Genomic DNA, 20341 nt, shown 5'->3' on the forward strand with positions numbered 1-20341 from the left:
TATGCCGAATATGTTAAAAATGAAATAACATTTACTCGCCAGACTTCCCCGAACTACTGATGAGTTTTAATGGGCATTTACATACCAACATCTTATGCGGTCAGCATGTGTTGCTTGTGTAGCATTATCTGCTGTTTATTTTTCGTAAAAGTATGCTTACGTGTATTTAAAACTCTAATGTTCAGTTGAAAAATGTTTGAAATACTTTTTCTAGTTTCCGTTTACATATGATGCCAAAAGCATATTGTAACTACGCTGACTAAACTACGCCTTTGTATTAATTGCAGGATGCGAGTTTTGCCCGAAGGCGTTCAAAATGAAAACAGACTTGGTGCGTCACACTAGAACACATACAGGAGAAAAGCCTTATAAGTGTGAGGAATGTGGGAAGGCCTTTGCTCTCAAGGGAAACATGAACAAGCACAAGATCATACATACCAATCGCTCTTGGCTGGACTCGGGCGAAGTCGACAATGTGTTGATTATGAAGTTGGGTCTTGATAGGCATCATGATGATGAACGATTATGACCTGTTTGAATTTTGAAGAACTGTTAGATGTGCTGATTGTCACCTCCTAGTCTTTGTGTTTATATATGCACTGTATATTAGATGCTTTTAAATAGATTAATTCCCCAAAAGTTGTCATTGCCTAATCTATGAGAGAGACCCGTAATTTAACAACACTATAATATAATTACTGTTTTACTATTTTGACGATGTCGCCATAACAACATTTACAGAGGAACAAAACGGTATTAATTCAGCATTGGTCTTAGCGATGTAGCTGATCGGATTTTTAAATGTAAATAACGGACTTATAGAGTAAATGAAATCAATGATGTATGACCATACGATTGAATAAAGAAGGAAATTCAGAATATGTAGTTACCAACCAAATTCATATTAGGTATTTTATCACTGGATAATTCTATTCCTACGTTACAAAAAAAAGGTTTGTTAACATTTTCCCAACCTACCTTAACATTTCGCACATTTTTTCACTCACTTATTTCCAGATGACATTTTTTCCTGACCGTTATTATGTTTTTCATTTTGCATTATTTTCGCATCGGAAAGAAGTGTAAATGAATCCAGACAAAAAAGACAATAGTTGTCAGTGTGAAAAATAATATAAAGACTCAATTTTTCTATAAAAGACCTACTTACGTTTTTTTAGAACTCATGACATTTTGTAAAGATGCTATTTGTGTCCCTGTTAAGATAAACTGATTGGTTTGTAAAGCATTTGATACAAATCATCAGTCCGAGGGTTAGGTTTACGAGTCATATTACTCTTAGAAAGCGTATACATAATCTGTTCGTGTAACAATTTCATAAGAATTCTTGATTTTATTGGACTAGTAAGAACCATTCAAATTAAGCATTGGCTGCTGACATGTCTTCGTAAAGGACGAACATTTACGTAATATTATCAGACCGTCGATCTTAAAATGGAAAACACAATGACAATCACAGGAGCCATAAAAAGGTCAAGGTCATATTTACAAACACAAACGAGAGACATACAACGCCTCAAGACAACATACATATTTCACACATAGCAAAATATAGTTAACAACAAGAAGACCTTTATTTGATATAATGGCCATTTCTATATCGCAACAATCAAGAACAAGAGGCCCAGAAGGGCCTATGCTCTACTGGCATGGCTCTTGTGGTCATTTTCAATCCAGGGCATGTACGTTTGAGTAATAGGCAACAAATATATAGCTCACTTTCAGTGTTTGGGTTAGCTGAAAACGCTGCACAATCAACATCTGAGGACAGGAAGTGTTGTAAGCAGATTAGTTGCATGAACTATTTTAATATGTGGTAATCTGAGGTTAAAAAATATTTGCTTTCAAAACTGTACTCGTCAAAGTAAAGGATATCCGAGGACAACATTAATGCTTGTTTGCAAAACTGTTCACATGGTCAAAATTTCATTACTGTAGCTTTAAAAATTAATAAGTAACGCAAAAGGGGTGGGGCCAGCTTTTGCCCAAGGGGCATTATTTCAAATGTTTTCAATTGCATCATATGATGCTCCACAACAAATATCAAAGGTATGAACCTTGTGGTTTGAAACAAGAAGATTTTGAAAATATTTCTTAAATAAGTCTCTAGGAAAATTGTGACACCCAGGGCAGTGCCAGTTTTGCATAGTGGTTTCAGACAAAAAGGTTTTTAACATTTCCCAATTTAAAGGGTGGGGGTGGAGTCTGTCCCTTACAAAGAAAAGAGAACTCTTCCCTGGGCCTCCGCCAACGTCGCCGAGGTCGTTTGCATTTGCCCCACTGGTCCCTTGCGGGACAATCTCCGTGGGGGGGGGGGCAGTAATGACCTCAAGTGCATAATTTGAACAAACCTTCACAAGCAATTGTGACTTTACATGTAAACTTGGCTAAAAATAGACTTCGCTCATGTAGACTTGGCTAAAAATAGACTTAGCTTAAAATAGCATTTTTTTATACTTTCAAGACCCATAATCCAGGCATGCATGGGCAGATCTGGCTGGTTTTCAAAAGGAACCAAGTTCTAATGGATATCTAAATACTGTACAAGTTTCATCAAGATACAATCAAAACTGAAGACTGTATCGTGCTCACAAGCTAGTGTTTACACATTAGCATTTTTTTATACTTTCAAGGCCCATAATCTAGGCATGCATGGGCAGGTCTGGCTGGTTTTCGAAAGGAACCGAGCTCTAATGGATATCTAAATACTGTACAAGTTTCATCAAGATACAATCAAAACTGAAGACTGTATCGTGCTCACAAGCTAGTGTTTACACAATAGCATTTTTTTATACTTTCAAGGGCCATAATCTAGGCATGCATGGGTGGATCTGGCTGGTTTTCGAAAGGAACCGAGCTTTAATGGATATCAAAATACTTTACAAGTTTCATCGAGATACAATCAAAACTGAAGGCTGTATCGTGTTCACAAGCAATTGTTTACAGACGCACGGACGCACGAACGCACGGACGCACATACTACGTACACATTACCATAGCCTTTGGCCAGTAGAGCTAAAAACTATCAGTTTACATTGCTAATGGTCTGAATGTTATTAAGGAATTCTATGATTTTCAACTTACTATATATTAACGCAAATATAGGCAGTATGGAGAGATATAAGTGGTAAAAATAATTAATAATTTAACTATTAAATGAAACTACTATTAAATGAAACTAGAGCTGTCACAGGAGTGACGAATACCCCCAAATGCCGCCTGGACACAGGAATGGCAAACCATTCATTTGAAAAGAGGCCATAACTCCAAGGTTACTGCACACTACATCTTCTTTTATCATGCATGTATTGTTTTATATAAATCTGATGAGTAATTTAGAAGTTACACTGCTGACAAGAAAAACAAGCTGATGCTCTAGCTGATCTCTTCTGGAATAAGACATCTAGAGCATTCACGAGCTTTTCTTCCAACACGACTATCATCAAATTTTACAAGTACATATTTGGGCTTGAATGCATCCTTATCCACCTGGGAATAAATCCCGGGACTGTTCCTGTAGCCGAATTAACAAGTCCATCTGACAGGTCAATATTTGTAGTAAGCACTACTGTGGCAAATATGCCATACTTAAGTTCTGCTGGTATTCCACTGGCATCTGGTTTAAATGAAGCATGCTGGATTTGTTTTGTTTGTTCATCTTTCCAAGTGTCAATTACTTTTATGGTAAATATTTGCTCATTTAGTTTTTGAAGGATCTATCGAACTTGACCTGTACCTTCTGATGTTACACGTGTGTACCAAAAAATGTTCAAATCCGTCAAGCCTTTCATAAGTTATCGTCCGGAAACCGTTTTTCTATTTTTAGTAAGAGTGACCTTGACCTTGGCCCCACCAGCACCAATATCGAACTTGACCTGTATCTTCTGATGTTACACCTGTGTACCAAAAATTGTTCAAATCTGTCAAGCCTTTCATGAGTTATCGTCCGGAAACCGTTTTTCTATTTTTAGTAACAGTGACCTTGATCTTGGCCCCACCAGCCCCAATATCGAACTTGACCTGTATCTTCTGATGTTACACCTGTGTACCAAATTTATTTCAAATCTGTCAAGCCTTTCATGAGTTATCGTCCGGAAACCGTTTTTCTATTTTTAGTAACAGTGACCTTGACCTTGGCCCCACCAGTCCCAATATCGAACTTGACCTGTATCTTTTGATGTTACACCTGTGTACCAAAAATATTTCAAATCTGTGTAGCCTTTCATGAGTTATCGTCCGGAAACCATGAAAACCGACAGACCGACCCACAGACAGACCGACCGACCGACCGACAAGCTCACTCCTATATACCCCCTCAAACTTCGTTTGTGGGGGTATAATAAACATACTTAAAACGCATGTGGGGTAATCGCTTTTGCATGGTCAATGGACACTTTGAAGTCACTGTGGGTTAAAGCAGGATTAATTTGTCCATTTGTAAAGTTTGCTTCATAATTATGAGAATTTTACCTGAGAGTATGTATTTATTTGCAGATTCCTTTGGGGCTACATATTCACGTGTACGATTTTTGTTATTTATTAGATGTTGTGGATTGATATAAAATTATAAGTTTTATCTCTCTTACGTAAACTTCGAATTGTAAAATAAATAAATATACATGAAGACATGATCTATTTCTTAATTGTATTTGTTTTGCTGTTTTAAAAGTGCCTCTGACTGCAAGTTATGAAATAATAAGAGGTCAATATAATTTATTCTGTGAATTAGGTACAAATGAGACTTGTCTAGGCATTGAACTCTAGTCATAACACTCGTAATACGAGTCGTTCCTCGAGATAATGAACACAGGTCTTGTATCATTCTGATTCAGAAAAAAAATGATATCGACAAGCCCAGTAAAAGCAGGGTGTAATATAAAAAAATGATGGAATTAGTATAAAGTTATTAAGTTTAATTAGGCGAGTTGTGTCAGATAAATGTCTTTGTGAATGTATATTTATTTATCTTTTCTTGACTTAAAAGAGTCGGTTCTGTTGATGAGGTTGTATATGGTTCTCGAAAAGTTTGAGTACTTACTCAAGATAATTCATTGCTGAAGACATAATTACTTTTAGGTGCTCAAAAATATGCATAAAAGACGACTGAAAAGAATATCATAACTAACTGAATGATTTGCTTCTCATACAGTCAAAAAAGATCTAATTTTTTTGTACATTTTATGTTGAAATAAATCTATAAATCTATCTATTTCTAATCATTGGGCTAAATAAGTTGAGCGAGGTATTGAGTAAATACAGGTCTTTGGGTTTACAAAGTTCATTCTTAAGATGAAATGTTTTAATGCATCAAATATGCTGGCTCCGATGAGGTTTATAGTTTAATTGACCTATTTTTGATAAATTGTGAGATAAGTGAGGTCTACGTTAAGTTGACATGTCTGACGTATCAGAACGGTAACTATACCATCAATAAACAATGTTTGATATTTTGTGTACTTTGTTTGTGAAAAATGTAGCATAAACGTTGATCCATGCGCCTTGCTTAAGTGACATTTTTCATGATTTAAAGCTATATTTTGTATACCATACCATTCATAGATGTATGATTGTTTCACCTGCGGCGTCCTGATAGGCTGGCTATCGTTGTCAAGTATGTGGTCCGATCAAACGCTTTAGAAACATTCGGGGAAAAGGCCGATTACCAGCCATATGCCTCAAAACACTAGATAATTATCGTCCTTTAATTTGAGACATTACCAAAATCAGTCTTGGCCGATCAATAACTTTAGAAGCATTTCTCCATCATCACCAAATTTGGTCAGAAAGTGAATGTGCAATAAAATCTTAGACAAGTTTGATAAGCAGTCAAATCGCTTGAGAGTTATCGCCCAATCATTATAGAAACCTTAAAGGATCGGTCTTCTCCGATCAATAAAATTAGAAGCTTTCATCTGATCATCATCAAAATCAGACAGTATGTTTATGTTCAAAATGTTACAGCCAGGTTCGGTAACCAACCAAGCCATCTTAGTCCCTCCAGTGTTATGACCCTCGAATCGGCAAAATAATGTAATTACAGTATTTGCTTTTTGAATTGGCTAACGTTCAACCAATTTCTATCACACTTGGTCGGACCATCGATCCTGACGGGCGAACATTGCGGCCGTTCTCTTGTAATTCGAACATATTCAAATTTGTAAAATCATATGTAAACTGAAATATGAGAACAATTCCGTAACTGCTGTATATCCTCTCTTCGTGTGAAGTGTATATTATCTATTTCATCCACACGTATCAACGTGAAACCATGACGGACAAGCAAGCGAGGACAGGCCGACAGACAATGAAGAACGGACGGACAACGTTTAATGTTTATTAGATTTTTCCTTCTATAAAATAGTATAAGCATGTTAAGCATGTTTTTTCATACAGAAAACTATATAAATAAGCTCTAAACCCTAGTGGCAGTAAACCAATAAACCCTAGATGATGTTCGCCCTGACAGACAAGCGAGAACGGATGGATAGGATATACACACAAGGACAGAAGACGGACAAGCGGGGACAAACGGACAGACAAATCAATGGAAAAATCCATACAAACCCTTCACACAACCCCAACGACTGCCATTTGCCGGACATTTTCATTTAGATTGGAGCTCATCTTTTATCAACCTTATTAAGGTGTCACAAGTGAACTGCTTTAGATAGACAGTGCCAATAAAAAATGACATAGCATCAATAACATGTTCCATATTTGTATTTGATCAATATTGAATTCATTGCAAATGTGACGTTTTCGTTTAATGTTAATTTATCTATTTCAGGCTCCAAACACACCTGTCGGTATTGCTCTAAACAGTTTCAAGGGAAATCTGACGTCACACGCCATGAGAGGCTTCATACGGGGGAAAAGCCTTACGTGTGTCCACACTGTAGCAAGGGGTTTGCACAGAAAGTGAACATGCGAAAACATGCTTTGTTTAAACATAGTTCATTGATGAAGAATTAAGATGATGAATGCTATATTTGTCCTTTTGAAATTGTAATTTTACAAGAACACGTTTAGTTTGTCATGAGACAAGCATGAAGATAATTCATATAATCGTCAGCTGTAAAGTGTATATTTATATTATATCATACCATATGTTTTTCGTTGAATTTCTAGAAAGTGTGTACACATCGTTGCCGAATTTCTATTACCAGAATATGTAGAATTTTGATTTGGAAACAAAACAAAAACTTTTTTATTTAACTTTTTCTAATCTTAGCGTTACACAGTTGATTGGGTAACACTGACTATTTGGACACAAAAAAAAAAACGTATTCATTTTGAATGAAGACATTTCAGGAAAAATGCAAAGGCTTTTGAAAAGAATTCTGACAAAATCTTCCTTCGGAAAATTTGCTCAACTTCTAATATTAGTAACAGCAACACATGGTGCAAAGGATATATTCATAATGCTTGCTAAATAACTTTTGCACTGTGAAGGGACCTTAAGTATAAAAAAGCAATATGAACAAAAAATCTTTTACGAAAGTATATACAAACTCAACATATATGGAATGAAACTTAAAATCATAAAACATTTGTAAACAGCACACCACAAAGAATGCTATCCGAATATTTATTCCGTTAGATATAGCGCAATGTTTATATTTTGGAAAACAGCCCAAATGGTTGTGTAAAAATAAGCTCACTTGTGGATGCATCTATACGAGTTCTAAGGTGGACAAGCAGAACTATGAACACAATCTTGTAGGATTGATGTTTGATTATATTCAACCATTTTAAAAGAGCAATTTGCATTACATATTGAGTTTGAATATTCTTTCAAAATGGTGAATGCTCAATATATTTCTCTTTCTTAGTGTAGCTTTTCCAAAACCGAAGTGCTAAAAGTCTAAATTGTGTAGCTATGTTTTATATTGTCAGTGTCATAGTTTTTCGCTCACGTTCTACAGAGGACAAGGTTTTAAAGATGCACTCTTACTCCCAAATAAAATGGTCATTATAAAAGCTACCGAGTTAAATTTGAAAGAAATGTATGTTAAACACAGTATTTCTACCCTACGAGGCTATAGTAGATCACAGTAAGTCTTTAAGCATTCACCAATCATTTAATATTTTGGCATTTTCAGCTACAAATACACGGTCGCAATCTTGTTATCAGTAATTAATATTTTCCATAAATGCATTATCTAGTACGTAGTAAAAGGTTTATCAGTCTAATTTATGTTTGTTTTACATGTGTATGTTTTGATTTTGAATAAGAGTGTCACTTCAATGTCATCCTTTTTTCATTTTGTTTTTGTACCCTTAAAAGCGCACAATATATGTTAATGCAAAATAAATGTTTCGTGATTTTGTTTTATTTAAATGCATGCACATGTTAAAATATAATTTCACTTTTATAATAAAAACTAAAAGAGCTTATGATTTAGATACAAAATTTTAACCTTTATAAATGTTTTAATGGCTCCGTGGCCACAAGTGTCCCAGTTAAAAAGATCCAAAACATTGCTAAGCTTTGTTATCGGTACATAAATCAAGTGTTTTGTTTTGTTTTGATCATTAAAGAGAAATGAGTTATAAACACGATAATGCAGAAAAAAATGTTTGCATCAATGACCAAATGTTTTCGTAAAAAACGGTGTCATTTTAATATTACACCATCTGCTCCTATAATATATTTGGCATGTTCGAATTAAATTTTAACTCAAAGTTACAAAGAAATCGATCAAGAAATTCACATGATACTTAGCACTCCTGTATGTTACTAGTGAAATTACATTCACTTTTGATATTTTAAGTCTTTAACTTGGGTTTAAATATATACATCGAATATTTTCACTTACTGTATTGAAACCTTTTTTTTAACAAAACCGTTCACGATATTATAAATGAAACTTAGTACACTATTTTACGTTTTTAAAATGCCAAGATCCAAACAAAAGTGGTAACTTTACTCTTTGCGTAGCCATAGCACAAAAAATATATATACCACCTGCATAATCCCCCTTTTGGCCTCTATCCACTTGATAACTTCCATGAATAAATGTAGCATTTATTAAATACTTTCTGAAATACACCAAGGTACGGTAAGAATGGCAATTTCATTACATGTATTTGAAATGCAATAACAAACACTCATTTTTACATACTAAGTCTTATTTTACTACCTTGCATAATTTTAAGTCATTGCAGCTTTCATTTGCTGTTGGTTTGTTTCGTTGAAACCGGTAGGGTACTAACAATAAGTGTAAACTATCGCTGTTATAATGGCGATCTCTCATTATTACTGCATGAATTTCCAGTGCACAGCCTGGTGGCCATTCAGGGCTTCTTTCTGAGTGAACCGCCTCTTGCAAATTTGACATTCGAAGGGTTTTTCTCCGGTATGTATCCTGATATGTCTGGTCAGCCTTTGCTTCGTAGCGAATATTTTGCCACAAGTTCCACAGAGGTGCCCTAAAACACAAACACACACACATTAATTAGGGAAATTAAAAGCGTATTAAACCACGACTGTTCAAATAAAAACTCGGTATCCTTCATAAACATTATTGTTTTCGACATTTGTTCATCCTTTTTGGTATATGAAAACAATTGTATTAAATGTGTTAAAAACTGATTTGGGAGTAATAGTGCATCTTTAACAATCACTTTTGCGACAGACGGAGGTATGAATCACTTCAGAGCCAGACGGCCTAGCATTTTCCTTACTGATGTCATCGTCGGCCGTTGATATGCTGCTGTCCACAAAAAAAATTATGACACATTTTTATCTTGTTTTATGAGTATTGCTAAGGTTGTAACAAAATTAACGCCTATGTTACAAACGTTAAAAAACCAGGCTAACTCTAACAAGTGTTACATTATAAATGTAAGTGTAATAACCTGAACAACCTTGCAATACAAGTATCCTCACTGGGTCTAACGCCTATGGACAGGCACGTGGTGTCGGAAAATAAACGTAACCAAATTCAAATGCAATCAGATTGGTTTGGGCCGGACTCAATAAATGTCCAAGCAGCATATTTGGATTCGAGTGAAGACTTTTATGGAAGATGTATAAAGCAATACCTTTGGAGCTACATGCAAAATGTTCATGGAACCATTTTCTATTGAGTCAAGGACCATAACTCTTGTTAGACAAGGCGCAATTTGAAATAAATCGGAGGTACACAACAGCCCATGCTGACCAACATACTATTGGAGTTTCATGATAGTAAGTTTAATGCTTTTGGAGCTTCATGCGACACAATTATTTTCAGGGTCGCGAGGCGAAGGGATTATACAGTCGCAGCTTCTCTGATGGATATGTATATCTGTGATATAAGTAATAATGTACTCACATTAGGTAAGAACATAGTTTAGCAAGCTTTGGCCGCTCATGTTTACAATTTCATAACAAATCGCTTTATATTATAAGACATTCACGGACGTACAGTATAAAAAACTGAGGATACGACATGGTGATATCATCATTCTGATTATAATTAATCATATGACAGACTTGCAATCCATGGAGATGTTACTTAAATGGTGTTGCTGTTTAACTGTATGCATTGGGTCAAGATCAAAAATACCGAATCAAAACAATCTTTAACAGCCAAGCCCAAGGGTTGAGAGTTTTCCGCACAAGCATATTCTTGTTTCATTCGAGTAACCTCTAGTAATATCAAATACTTAAATAAAAGACAAAATGGCTATAAAAAACTTTTCCTTTGAAAACAGAAAAATAAATAATAACAACAAAAGATACGTAATATTTAATGCAGTAGTTAAGTGCTAATTAACTCATTTAACCACGAATTAAAACAAAACAGAAGCACACACATATATTATTCGCAGTCAAATTCACATAATTCCACAAAGCTGTTAAAATACCCATTCGGTAAGATCTTTGTTACCCCTTGATTTTTTGTTCACATTTGACAGGCGAATAGACAATGATTCACATGAAAGTTGTATTGGATATGCCCTGTGCTTCCGAATTGCTTTTACCTACTAGTTTGCCCTTGGTTGTTCCTCAATGAAATCGCTGTATTGCGTTTGTAAATCGAAATTGATTTCTCATAAAATGCACAGACGCCTTCGGCTCGATATATATGGACAAAAAATAAATAAGGGTTTCCTGTATGTAGTTCACATGATAAAACTCAATGGATTACGTTACAAAATAGGTCAAACTGTTAATCTGTTAGCGTTCATATATTGAATTTTGTAGAACATATAGCGGCGATCGCATGTGATATATTCCTTAACATTCAAAATACGAACCTAATACATACAATTATATCATATTTTCAACATTAAAATTATTATTAGATATACAGGAATAAAGTTAGATTTTCATTTATAACGATCTGAAAGAATGGACAAACATATAAAACGTTTAATGTCACTGTATTTAATGTCCACCACTAATCGATTGCATAATGTCGTAGCAAATAAATCTTCATGTTGCCTTTTTGTGAGAACCGCTTCCTACTTAAATCATATTGAAAGGGCTTTTCGCCGGAGTAAGCCCGAAGTTGACGAGTTAGTTTGGTCTTGTTGTTGAATACCTTTTCACACAGCTGACACGGGTACTGTTTGTACCCTGAAATAAACCAACACATTTTTCTTCTTGTTCGTGGAAATGGACATTCAAATAAATAGCAGTTGCCAATTTGTATAAAACTTGGATCAAACTTGCCAACAGGTTATCTCTAAGTTAGCACTTTTAAATGATTTGGTTAATATCAATTGTTGGATAAATTTTGACAAATCGATCTGCATTTTGGCTTACTTTGACCAAAAAAGTTATACAATTGGCTGCTTTTTGATAACACGCATTTTCTTCATTTTTTTTTCGCTTGAACATTCAAATCAACGGTCAGTGTGGAACTATAATTTTATACAGATATACCAGCAGATGTGATGTACATTGTAGTCATAGTAGGCAAATAAGCAAAGCAACATATTTCGCTGTCAATTAAACAGATTTAATACTACCTAAAACAGTGAAAATCATGATCATTCGATACATCTCGGCCATTTTCCATCGGAATAAACTCGAATGTATAGTGACGATTTACGAATTCAGAAATCTTTACATTTAACTACGCTGCAAATAGTTCACGTGGTAATTTTATTAATCCGTTTATCTTAATTACTTTATTCTTGGGATCGAATTCAAACCAAATAAACGTTTAAACACAATTAATTAATTTATACTATTACCAAAATTGAAATGGCCGAGGTGTTCCGAATAAGCCATCATATTTTACGACCGATGTTTAATCAAGTGAGCAGATTGATCAATAGTCATTTATTTAACATATGTATGTCATATCATGCAACAAAGACAAGAAAAAGCATCATTGTGCTGTGAAAAAATGCAATATTCACCGTTTTGTAAGTTAAGGTTTTACCATCAAAATGATAGGTATCTTTTTATAAACTTAGACCCAGTTTAAACTTCCAGCAAAATGTTCCTTTGAACACACACAAACTTAATATACCATCAATCAAATTATGCACACACATGTAATGTTCGCGGTCAGGGTAACACAGTCCCACATGAGCGCTGCAGAAGGAACGCAAACGCACGTCTGTTGATGTGTTGTCGTTTTTATTTTCAGTCGTAAAGGGGGCATAACTCAAGTGTCAAAAAACAGTCCAGTACATGTATACGACAATTAACACTTCTGTTTGTCTATTTATCAGTCTCAATAATTATAAGCCAGAGTTAAGGACGTTGATATGCATGTGCGTATGGTCTCCGGAAGTTTGTTTTAATATGTTGGCAGGTTTTCGAGTTACGATTTTAGCACACCGACGGGGACAACAACACAAAAGCTGTGACATTTCGTTGAATAAAAAGAGCTCACATTCATTTTTTTGTCTGAAAGTTTAAAGTCTTCAGGTCTTTGCATAATGCGTCAACATATGAATTTTCATGTTGCTTTTCTGCGAGAACCGCTTCTTGCACACGTCACACTGAAATGGCTTTTCTCCTGTATGTACTCGAAGGTGACGTATAAAAGTTGTCTTATAGTAGAAGATACGACCACAGTGTTCACATGGGTATTGGATACCTTCTGAAATATAAAAATATAAGAAATAAAGTATTGTTGTTTTGTGATTAAAAATCAAAAGATATTTCCTTTGTTTAGACATAGTTACACAATTACTATATTTGTATAAGATTACTTGTGATAATAGTGTTATCGTTGAAAATCGCCTGCAAATTTCATGCTTATTCTTTGTTGCAACTATTATGATTTACTATTTATTGTTCGATTGTAGATTGAACAGTTTCATTAAAGGTTTGTATATTAATCTGAAACCAACTCAATTGCTGGTCAAAAATTGGCTTCATTTTCTTCCCACTACATTTGCTCTAATGTGACCACAATGTTTTATATTTCTGCAATCCGTTTACACATGTCGATACTTGTCACTCCTAATGAACCTATATATCGTCATCTTAGTACAATAACTCAATAACTGCATATAGACATAAAAGCAGATATTGAGTTCTTGCACTAGGGTGACGATATGTCTCTTTGTTCATATTTTAGCACGTTGTACAGATATAATTTTCTAAACTCCTAATGTTTGTCATATTGCTTCGTTGTTTTACTTGTACCTTGTTTTGATCAGTGTTGTTGTTGCTCCATGTTTCTTGTTTGTGATGTTTTTGTGTTCTATGGCTTTGGCGTTTACCCTGTGCCATAAACGGTGTTTATGTTTTAACTTTTGGTTACTGAGCTTGTTTCTGTAGTTTTTCACATATGTATTGAATTGGCAGCCGAATTATTAGGACCTCCTTTAAGAATGTTTAACATTGCATAATACATTGTCGTGGAAAATCCATTTTGTGCAAACGATATATCAGTTATCCAGCCAGATAATACAAGTCAAGAAACGTTGGAAATGACTTGAGTTTTGTTATTTTCGAGGACTATTACAAAGCCAATTGAATAGAACAATTTCTGAGTGAAACATTCCGTCAGAAAAGTAAACAGCCAAACTAAGAAATTTTCCTGACAATTTTTAAATAAATGACACCAACTGTATGAAATAGATTAAAGGTCTACCACATCTGGAACACACAAATAACAAAATTTAAAAATAATGGCTGTTTCAAACGACTTTATTTCAATTGAACAGATGACCTATGGCAAAGCGTGTTATGAAATCGAAATTAAATGATAAATAAATATTTCGTCAAAAACATTTAGCTGATGCATATATATAAGCACTTCTAATAGTTCACAATTGCTCTCTCGAACACCACTTCAATTTAAAAACACCACTGATTCAATCTTACACACATACAATCCGCAATTAGGTGATTGTTCATGTTCCTTTTCTGTTTCTTTTACACACATCGATTCTGAGTTCCGATATGTTGTGCTTCCGTCCCTATGAGTTTGCATAATGTCTCAGCATGTTGCCTTTCTGTGCTAAACATTTCTTACACGCGTCGATTATGCATTGCATTACGGAGTACATCCGTTCCTATGGATTTATGTAATGCGTCAGCATGTGGATTTTCATGTTACTCTTCTGTGAGAAACATTTCTTGCACACATCGCATTGAAAGGGTTTCTCTCCAGTATGCACTCGTATATGACGTGTTAATTTGGTCTTGTTGTAGAATACCTTTCCACACAGCTGGCAAGGATACTGGGTGCATGCTGAAATAAAAGAATATAACTGTAAATATTTACTGATTCTAGCAACCCTTAATATGTTGTCTACAGGTTATCTTGGGCTAGTTTGCACATTTAAATTATTTGATTGGTCGAATGTAGTTGTTGGATAAGTACTGATCAATCATTGAATATTTCGGATAACTTCGACCAAACCGAACAGTGATCCAGTTGAATACAAGAGGCTGGTCACTGTAAAGGTTATATATGAAAAGGATTTTCATGAGTTTTCAATGTTGTATTTTTTATAGTTTGAACACATTAATGGCGCGGAAGAGTTTGCTAATGACTAAGAAACAAAATATGTAAATATGCTATAAAACTATATACATCGGTGAGAAACAGCCTATTTAAATCAATTTTAGTAACATTCCCAACTTAACTGCGTAAGGTCTTAACTGCGTTAGGTCGAAAGATATTTTTTAATAGATTTTGTTTGGTCAAGATTGTTGGACCGTGATAGACAGCATGTACGTTTGGTCAGCAAATGCACAAAAATATTTGGAATACGACGAAAAGTTGCCATATTTGAGGGGTTGCATGTCTACAGATCTAGTCACCATTTGGGGGAGAATATGTGGTTCCAGGTGTAAATCTGTTCTGGCTGCACATTTTTTGTTTATTATTGTTTTTAAATCAGGAATTGAAAGAAACTCTCTAGGATTGGTGCCGTTTAGTAGGTAGGGTCGGTATACCCTAAAACATCATTTTGTTGAGGCCTTAGTATTAAAGCAGAATGTAACAGCATGCAAATTCAGTTAGAAACAACATCAGAATCAGTTAGAAACAGCTCAAAAACGGAATCAGTAAGAGGCAACATCATACAACGAGAAAGAAGAAATAAATCGGAGATAAGAATAAAAACAGCATAAGTAAATTAGTAAAAACAGCATAAGTAAATTAGTTAAAACAGCTAGTAAAAACAGCATAAGTAAATTAGTTAAAACAGCATAAGTAATTCAGAGAGAAACAGCTTAAGTAACTCAAACTGAAATAGCATTAGAATCTTAGAAAAAAGCATTAGTAAATCAGTAAGAAACAGCATAAGTGAGTTGGAAAGAATCAGCATAAGTGAATCAATAAGAAGCAAAAAAGTATATCTGAAAGACACAGCATAAGTGTATATATAGGAAACAAAAATAGGACAGAAACAGCATGAAGTATGTCGTGAAGAATACATATAAGTGTAGCACGAAGAAACAGCATACGTAAGGTAAGAAGAAAAGCATGAAACCCCATAACAATTATTCAACGATCTGCCCACCATCAGACAGATCTCCAGTCTGGCATCTCGGCCTCAGGTAAGTTTGAAAGAAATTCTTGATGTTTCTGAGTTTCCTCTGAATTTCGGCCGCATTCAACAAAAATGTTTCTAATCAAACTCATTTAGAAAATAAAATAAAATGGACACTGTTCATATCCCTTTACTGAGTGTGTTTGCTAATTAAGTAGCACCATGCTTGACCTACATGTACCAGTGTTCATTGTGATAGCCTTTTAATTGCAATGGTTTCAACTCCAATGTCTATATCACCATGTCTTGGGAACAAAATAAAGACTACGAAAATCAATAAGTTCGTGTTATTTTATTGAATTGACACTCTTATTTAAAATCAATACATACACATTTAAAACAAACATAAATTTTAAGTGATAAACATTTAACTACTTACTAAATGATGCATTTGTTGAAAATATTAGTAACTCATAACAAGATTGTGACCAAGTCTATTATATTCTGATATGGTAGAAATACCGTGTTTTATGCACATTTCTATCAAATAAATTAATAAATTAATATCATTCATGAGAAGCTTTGTTTTCGACATTTATTTATACTTATTAATTGTGGTTAATCTTATTTGGGAGTCAGAGTGCATCTTTAATGCCAACTCAACTCTTTTTTTGTAAATGATGAATGTTTGGTGAAATGATGTTTAAGAAAATTATTGTCAGTTCCAAACTGGTATATACAAAATAGTAAACACGCGATATAAATCCTAATGACACATTGCATCACAATATAAATGATAATGTCATGACATGTCAGCATAAAATTATACAGTCGTAATTATTTAATGTTACAAATTACTCTGGTACCCATTGAGAAGAAACACAAACATTTTTGTTTCCTGTACATTTATCATTTATTTTTTAACACATCATACAGGGTTGGTAGTCAATCTTAGCCTTAATGGAATCTAAGAACGATGTAGCTAATCGGATTACTTGTTATTATTAACTGATTAATAGAGTTAATGCAGTCAATGATGTCCGACTACATTCAATTTGAAATTGAATACCACCCTTGAGGATTTTACTACCTTCTCCATGTCTAAAGCGAATGTCCAAGGTTGTCCAAATGAATGGATGTTTTAACTGATAACTGAATAATAAAATAGAATAATACGATTGCAATGAATAGTTTTGAATAATGTTCTTCACTTGTGTTACAGTGAATATTCATTTGACACATAACTGATTTCTTTAGGTTCAACAACGACGAGCTATTTACACAGTTTTTCCAACTTATCAGCTATCTCCCTACTTAAATGTATACAAATACTGATTTAAAAACTTTTTATTGAGTTGACTGTTGCTATACAAGGTCATGTGACAACCCATTGGTTTCTTCCGGTTCAACATGCACCATTAATTCAACACTTTTACTATTTACAGTCTTTGAACTGACTATCTAACTGCCCTCAAGTATAGACATAAAACAAATACTTCATTAACCACTTCTTATCCATAGAACCCCTCGAGTTGACTTTTGTAATGGACAGTCATGTGACTTCTCATGGATTCCTTCTGGTTGAATCGTTTCTGACACACGGAACACTCAAATGGTTTCTCCCCCGTGTGTATTCGCATGTGCCGGGCCAGCTTCGTCTTTGAGGCGAATATCTTTCCACATAATCCGCACTGACGATTCGGGTTATCTGAAATTAAATTAAATCTTCATCAAAATAATTGAATACAGAAAACCTTAAACTAAATATTGGCCGAGCAATCCAAGTGAAACACAAAATCTGTAGTATGTATTATACTCGTACTATGTCAAAAGTGAAGCACATGTCATAGCTTCTCACTTTTCTTAGTAAGGAGTATAATTTTACAATTATTTATGCTGTTAAGTTTATTGACCTTGGAACACATATTATTATGCTCCATATCAATTTGGTAACTCAAACTGTGTTTGAAATAAATGTCTTCAATGTTTTCAGTAATGACCAAAGGTTAAAAAAAATGAGCGACTCTTCAGACGGAGACATTATGGTGACGCTAACACTATCACATTACAGTACCTTCGATATTTTACCTCAGTAAGAGTTACAAATGTGTACCTTCAATGTTACCTACGTTCGATACCTATTAACAGTTTGCGTAATTTATCTGAACACATTTACATGTTTTGGTCTTTATGAGGACAAATTGCAAATTCTGCTCTTGCAACCACATTTGAACATTCTACAAGAGCAGAATTTAAGGGTTGGGTTCTAAAATGTTTGACACTATTCATGCAAAAATATTTTGTGGCTTTGTGGTGATCGCTTCTATTTTGATACAGGCATTTGCATTTTTGTAACAAGAGAATGAATTTAGCAATACATTGTTCATTGGATGGGCTTGTACAATTTTGGCACAATAAAAATGTGATGATAGTCATAGTGCATGACAAATAATGCAATGAAAATCACAGGGATAAGCCCAGTAAGACACATTCAGTCATATTTATACTTATGTGAAAAACTACAGAAACAAGCTCAGTAGCCAAAAGTTTAAACATAAACCCCGTTTAATGGCACAGGGTAAACGCTAAAGACATAGTACAAGAAAAATCACAAACAAGAAACATGGAACAACAGCACAAAACTCCAGTAACAGCACAGTGCATATATACTATATGAAAAATATAGGTATGTTTATCAAGGATTGTTAGGTACCGCCTTGGAACGGTCAGTAAAATGTATTTTTATAACAAGAATTATTATTTTAGATTTTTTGTTTTCTTTATTCACGGAATTTATTTAAAGATGTATTTAAAGATTTTGACTGTCTTTAGTAAGAAATACAGATAAATACAAGATAAAGCAACATATCTGTAATGAATTCACAAAACATACTATAGTTATAAGAATCTTTCATATAATATACTATAGATACAAAAAAAAACAATCGTTTAAAACTCCTTCCCATAATAACACCTAATTCCTGCAATCTCAATATGAAAAATGCTAGTTGTATATTAAACCCTTTATACATTTACAATTCCACAGTAATGGTAAGATTCAGGTTTTCGGTTTTAAATCCATCAACTTAACAGATTATGCACAACAAGGGCACGGGTCATAACCGATGTTAATTATAAATAACTTTTTGGACAGGAAATATATGAAAATATGTCTAAGCCTATAAAAGATTATTACTATTTTCTGCTTCTACACGTGGGGGATGTTTTAGATTTGCTTGTTATTTCAATAATGCAATCCTTGGCCAAAATTTCAGCGTTACATCATTCTACATTATTCCATCGAATTGTTTGTTAACATCAGTTTTGACCCGTGGTGACCAATTTGAAAACCCCTTTAAGTCATGTGATTCCTCACCTTGAATATCATAATTATTACATTGTACTAAAGCCATAACATATGGTCTCAAGTCAATTCAATATGTGTGTATGGTCGGATATCATGTAACATATAAAACATAAGCTATGTACAGCTTTTTAGTGGTTTTTACCGACAAATGTCTCTGGCTTCAATGTCATTTGATTCTCGCATGTGGTTAGACATGGCCAAGGTAAAGGCGTTTGCACACGAAGATGACACGAAGGCTTTCCCAATATTATTTTTTCTTCGAATAAGAGTCAAGCTGACAAGAACATGATCTTCATGATTGTTATCGGTGTACCAGCAAATGTTCCCTCAGGTTATCTTTTCTGTAGAAGGCTTTATTGCAGAAGTAACAATTGAAAAACACATTGCCGGTGTGAATATTCTTATGACGTCGCAGGTTTGATCCATGCTTAAACACCTTATAGCATATCTCGCACTGGAGTTTGGACACTTCTGAAAAGAAAACACAAATATAAGGATGATATTTTTGTCTTGAAATGTGTTATGTATAATGTGTAAAAAGTTCACTTTACTCATATTTCTAAGTTTGACTATGTTGGCAATGTCTGTCAGAATGTATGTATATGAACACCTCCGTCTATGATGTGGACTTTCACCTAATTATCTTCCATATTAAAGGACATGTATAACTTTCTTGTTCACTTTTGTGCACAGTGGTCAAAAATTGGCTCAGGGAAAGCAATATTTATATGAACACCTCCGTCTATGATGTGGACTTTCACCTATATGATATCACGTTGTCTCTAATCATATCATTTGTAACCTGTAAAGGCTTTCGTAAAATTTAACAAACTCTAAAAGCTTGTATCTAAACAATCCGCACATGTTCCACTTGCTATGTCATTTGTAAATGTTTGTTCGTGTATTCTGTTTTTCTCACGGGCCACGTGGCTTATTGAACCTGTACTCAAAATAATTATCTTCCATATTAAAGGACATGTATAACTTTCTTGTTCACTTTTGTGCACAGTGGTCAAAAATTGGCTCAGGGAGAGCAATATTTGAAAACCA

The 20341-nt window shown here is 34.3% G+C and overlaps 2 protein-coding genes across 8 annotated transcripts in view; one reads left to right on the top strand and one right to left on the bottom strand.

Moving 5' to 3' along the window:
- The window catches only part of LOC128206275 (zinc finger protein with KRAB and SCAN domains 1-like), a 30900-nt gene extending 23693 nt beyond the window's left edge, over nucleotides 1-7207 (top strand). The window contains exon 5 of one of the 2 annotated variants that reach the window (XM_052908642.1): nucleotides 6806-7207. In XM_052908642.1, coding sequence (XP_052764602.1) covers nucleotides 6806-6990 — 185 coding nt within the window. In that variant the 3' untranslated portion in view covers nucleotides 6991-7207. Of the gene's footprint in view, nucleotides 1-287; nucleotides 833-6805 lie in introns of those variants that run through there. The other variant, XM_052908638.1, reaches the window with a different exon arrangement.
- Nucleotides 7208-8975: 1768 nt separating this feature from the next.
- LOC128205483 (zinc finger protein 768-like) overlaps nucleotides 8976-20341 on the bottom strand; it is a 58947-nt gene continuing 47581 nt past the window's right edge. The window contains exon 5 of one of the 6 annotated variants that reach the window (XM_052907174.1): nucleotides 8976-9450. In XM_052907174.1, the coding sequence (XP_052763134.1) occupies nucleotides 9278-9450 (173 nt within the window). In that variant the 3' untranslated portion in view covers nucleotides 8976-9277. Of the gene's footprint in view, nucleotides 9451-11393; nucleotides 11588-12081; nucleotides 13071-14150; nucleotides 14676-16352; nucleotides 17633-18796; nucleotides 19763-20341 lie in introns of those variants that run through there. The other 5 variants (XM_052907172.1, XM_052907171.1, XM_052907170.1 and 2 more) reach the window with 5 other exon arrangements.

The sequence above is a fragment of the Mya arenaria genome, chromosome 10 (assembly GCF_026914265.1).
Source record: "Mya arenaria isolate MELC-2E11 chromosome 10, ASM2691426v1".
Taxonomy (NCBI): Eukaryota; Metazoa; Mollusca; class Bivalvia; order Myida; family Myidae; genus Mya; species Mya arenaria.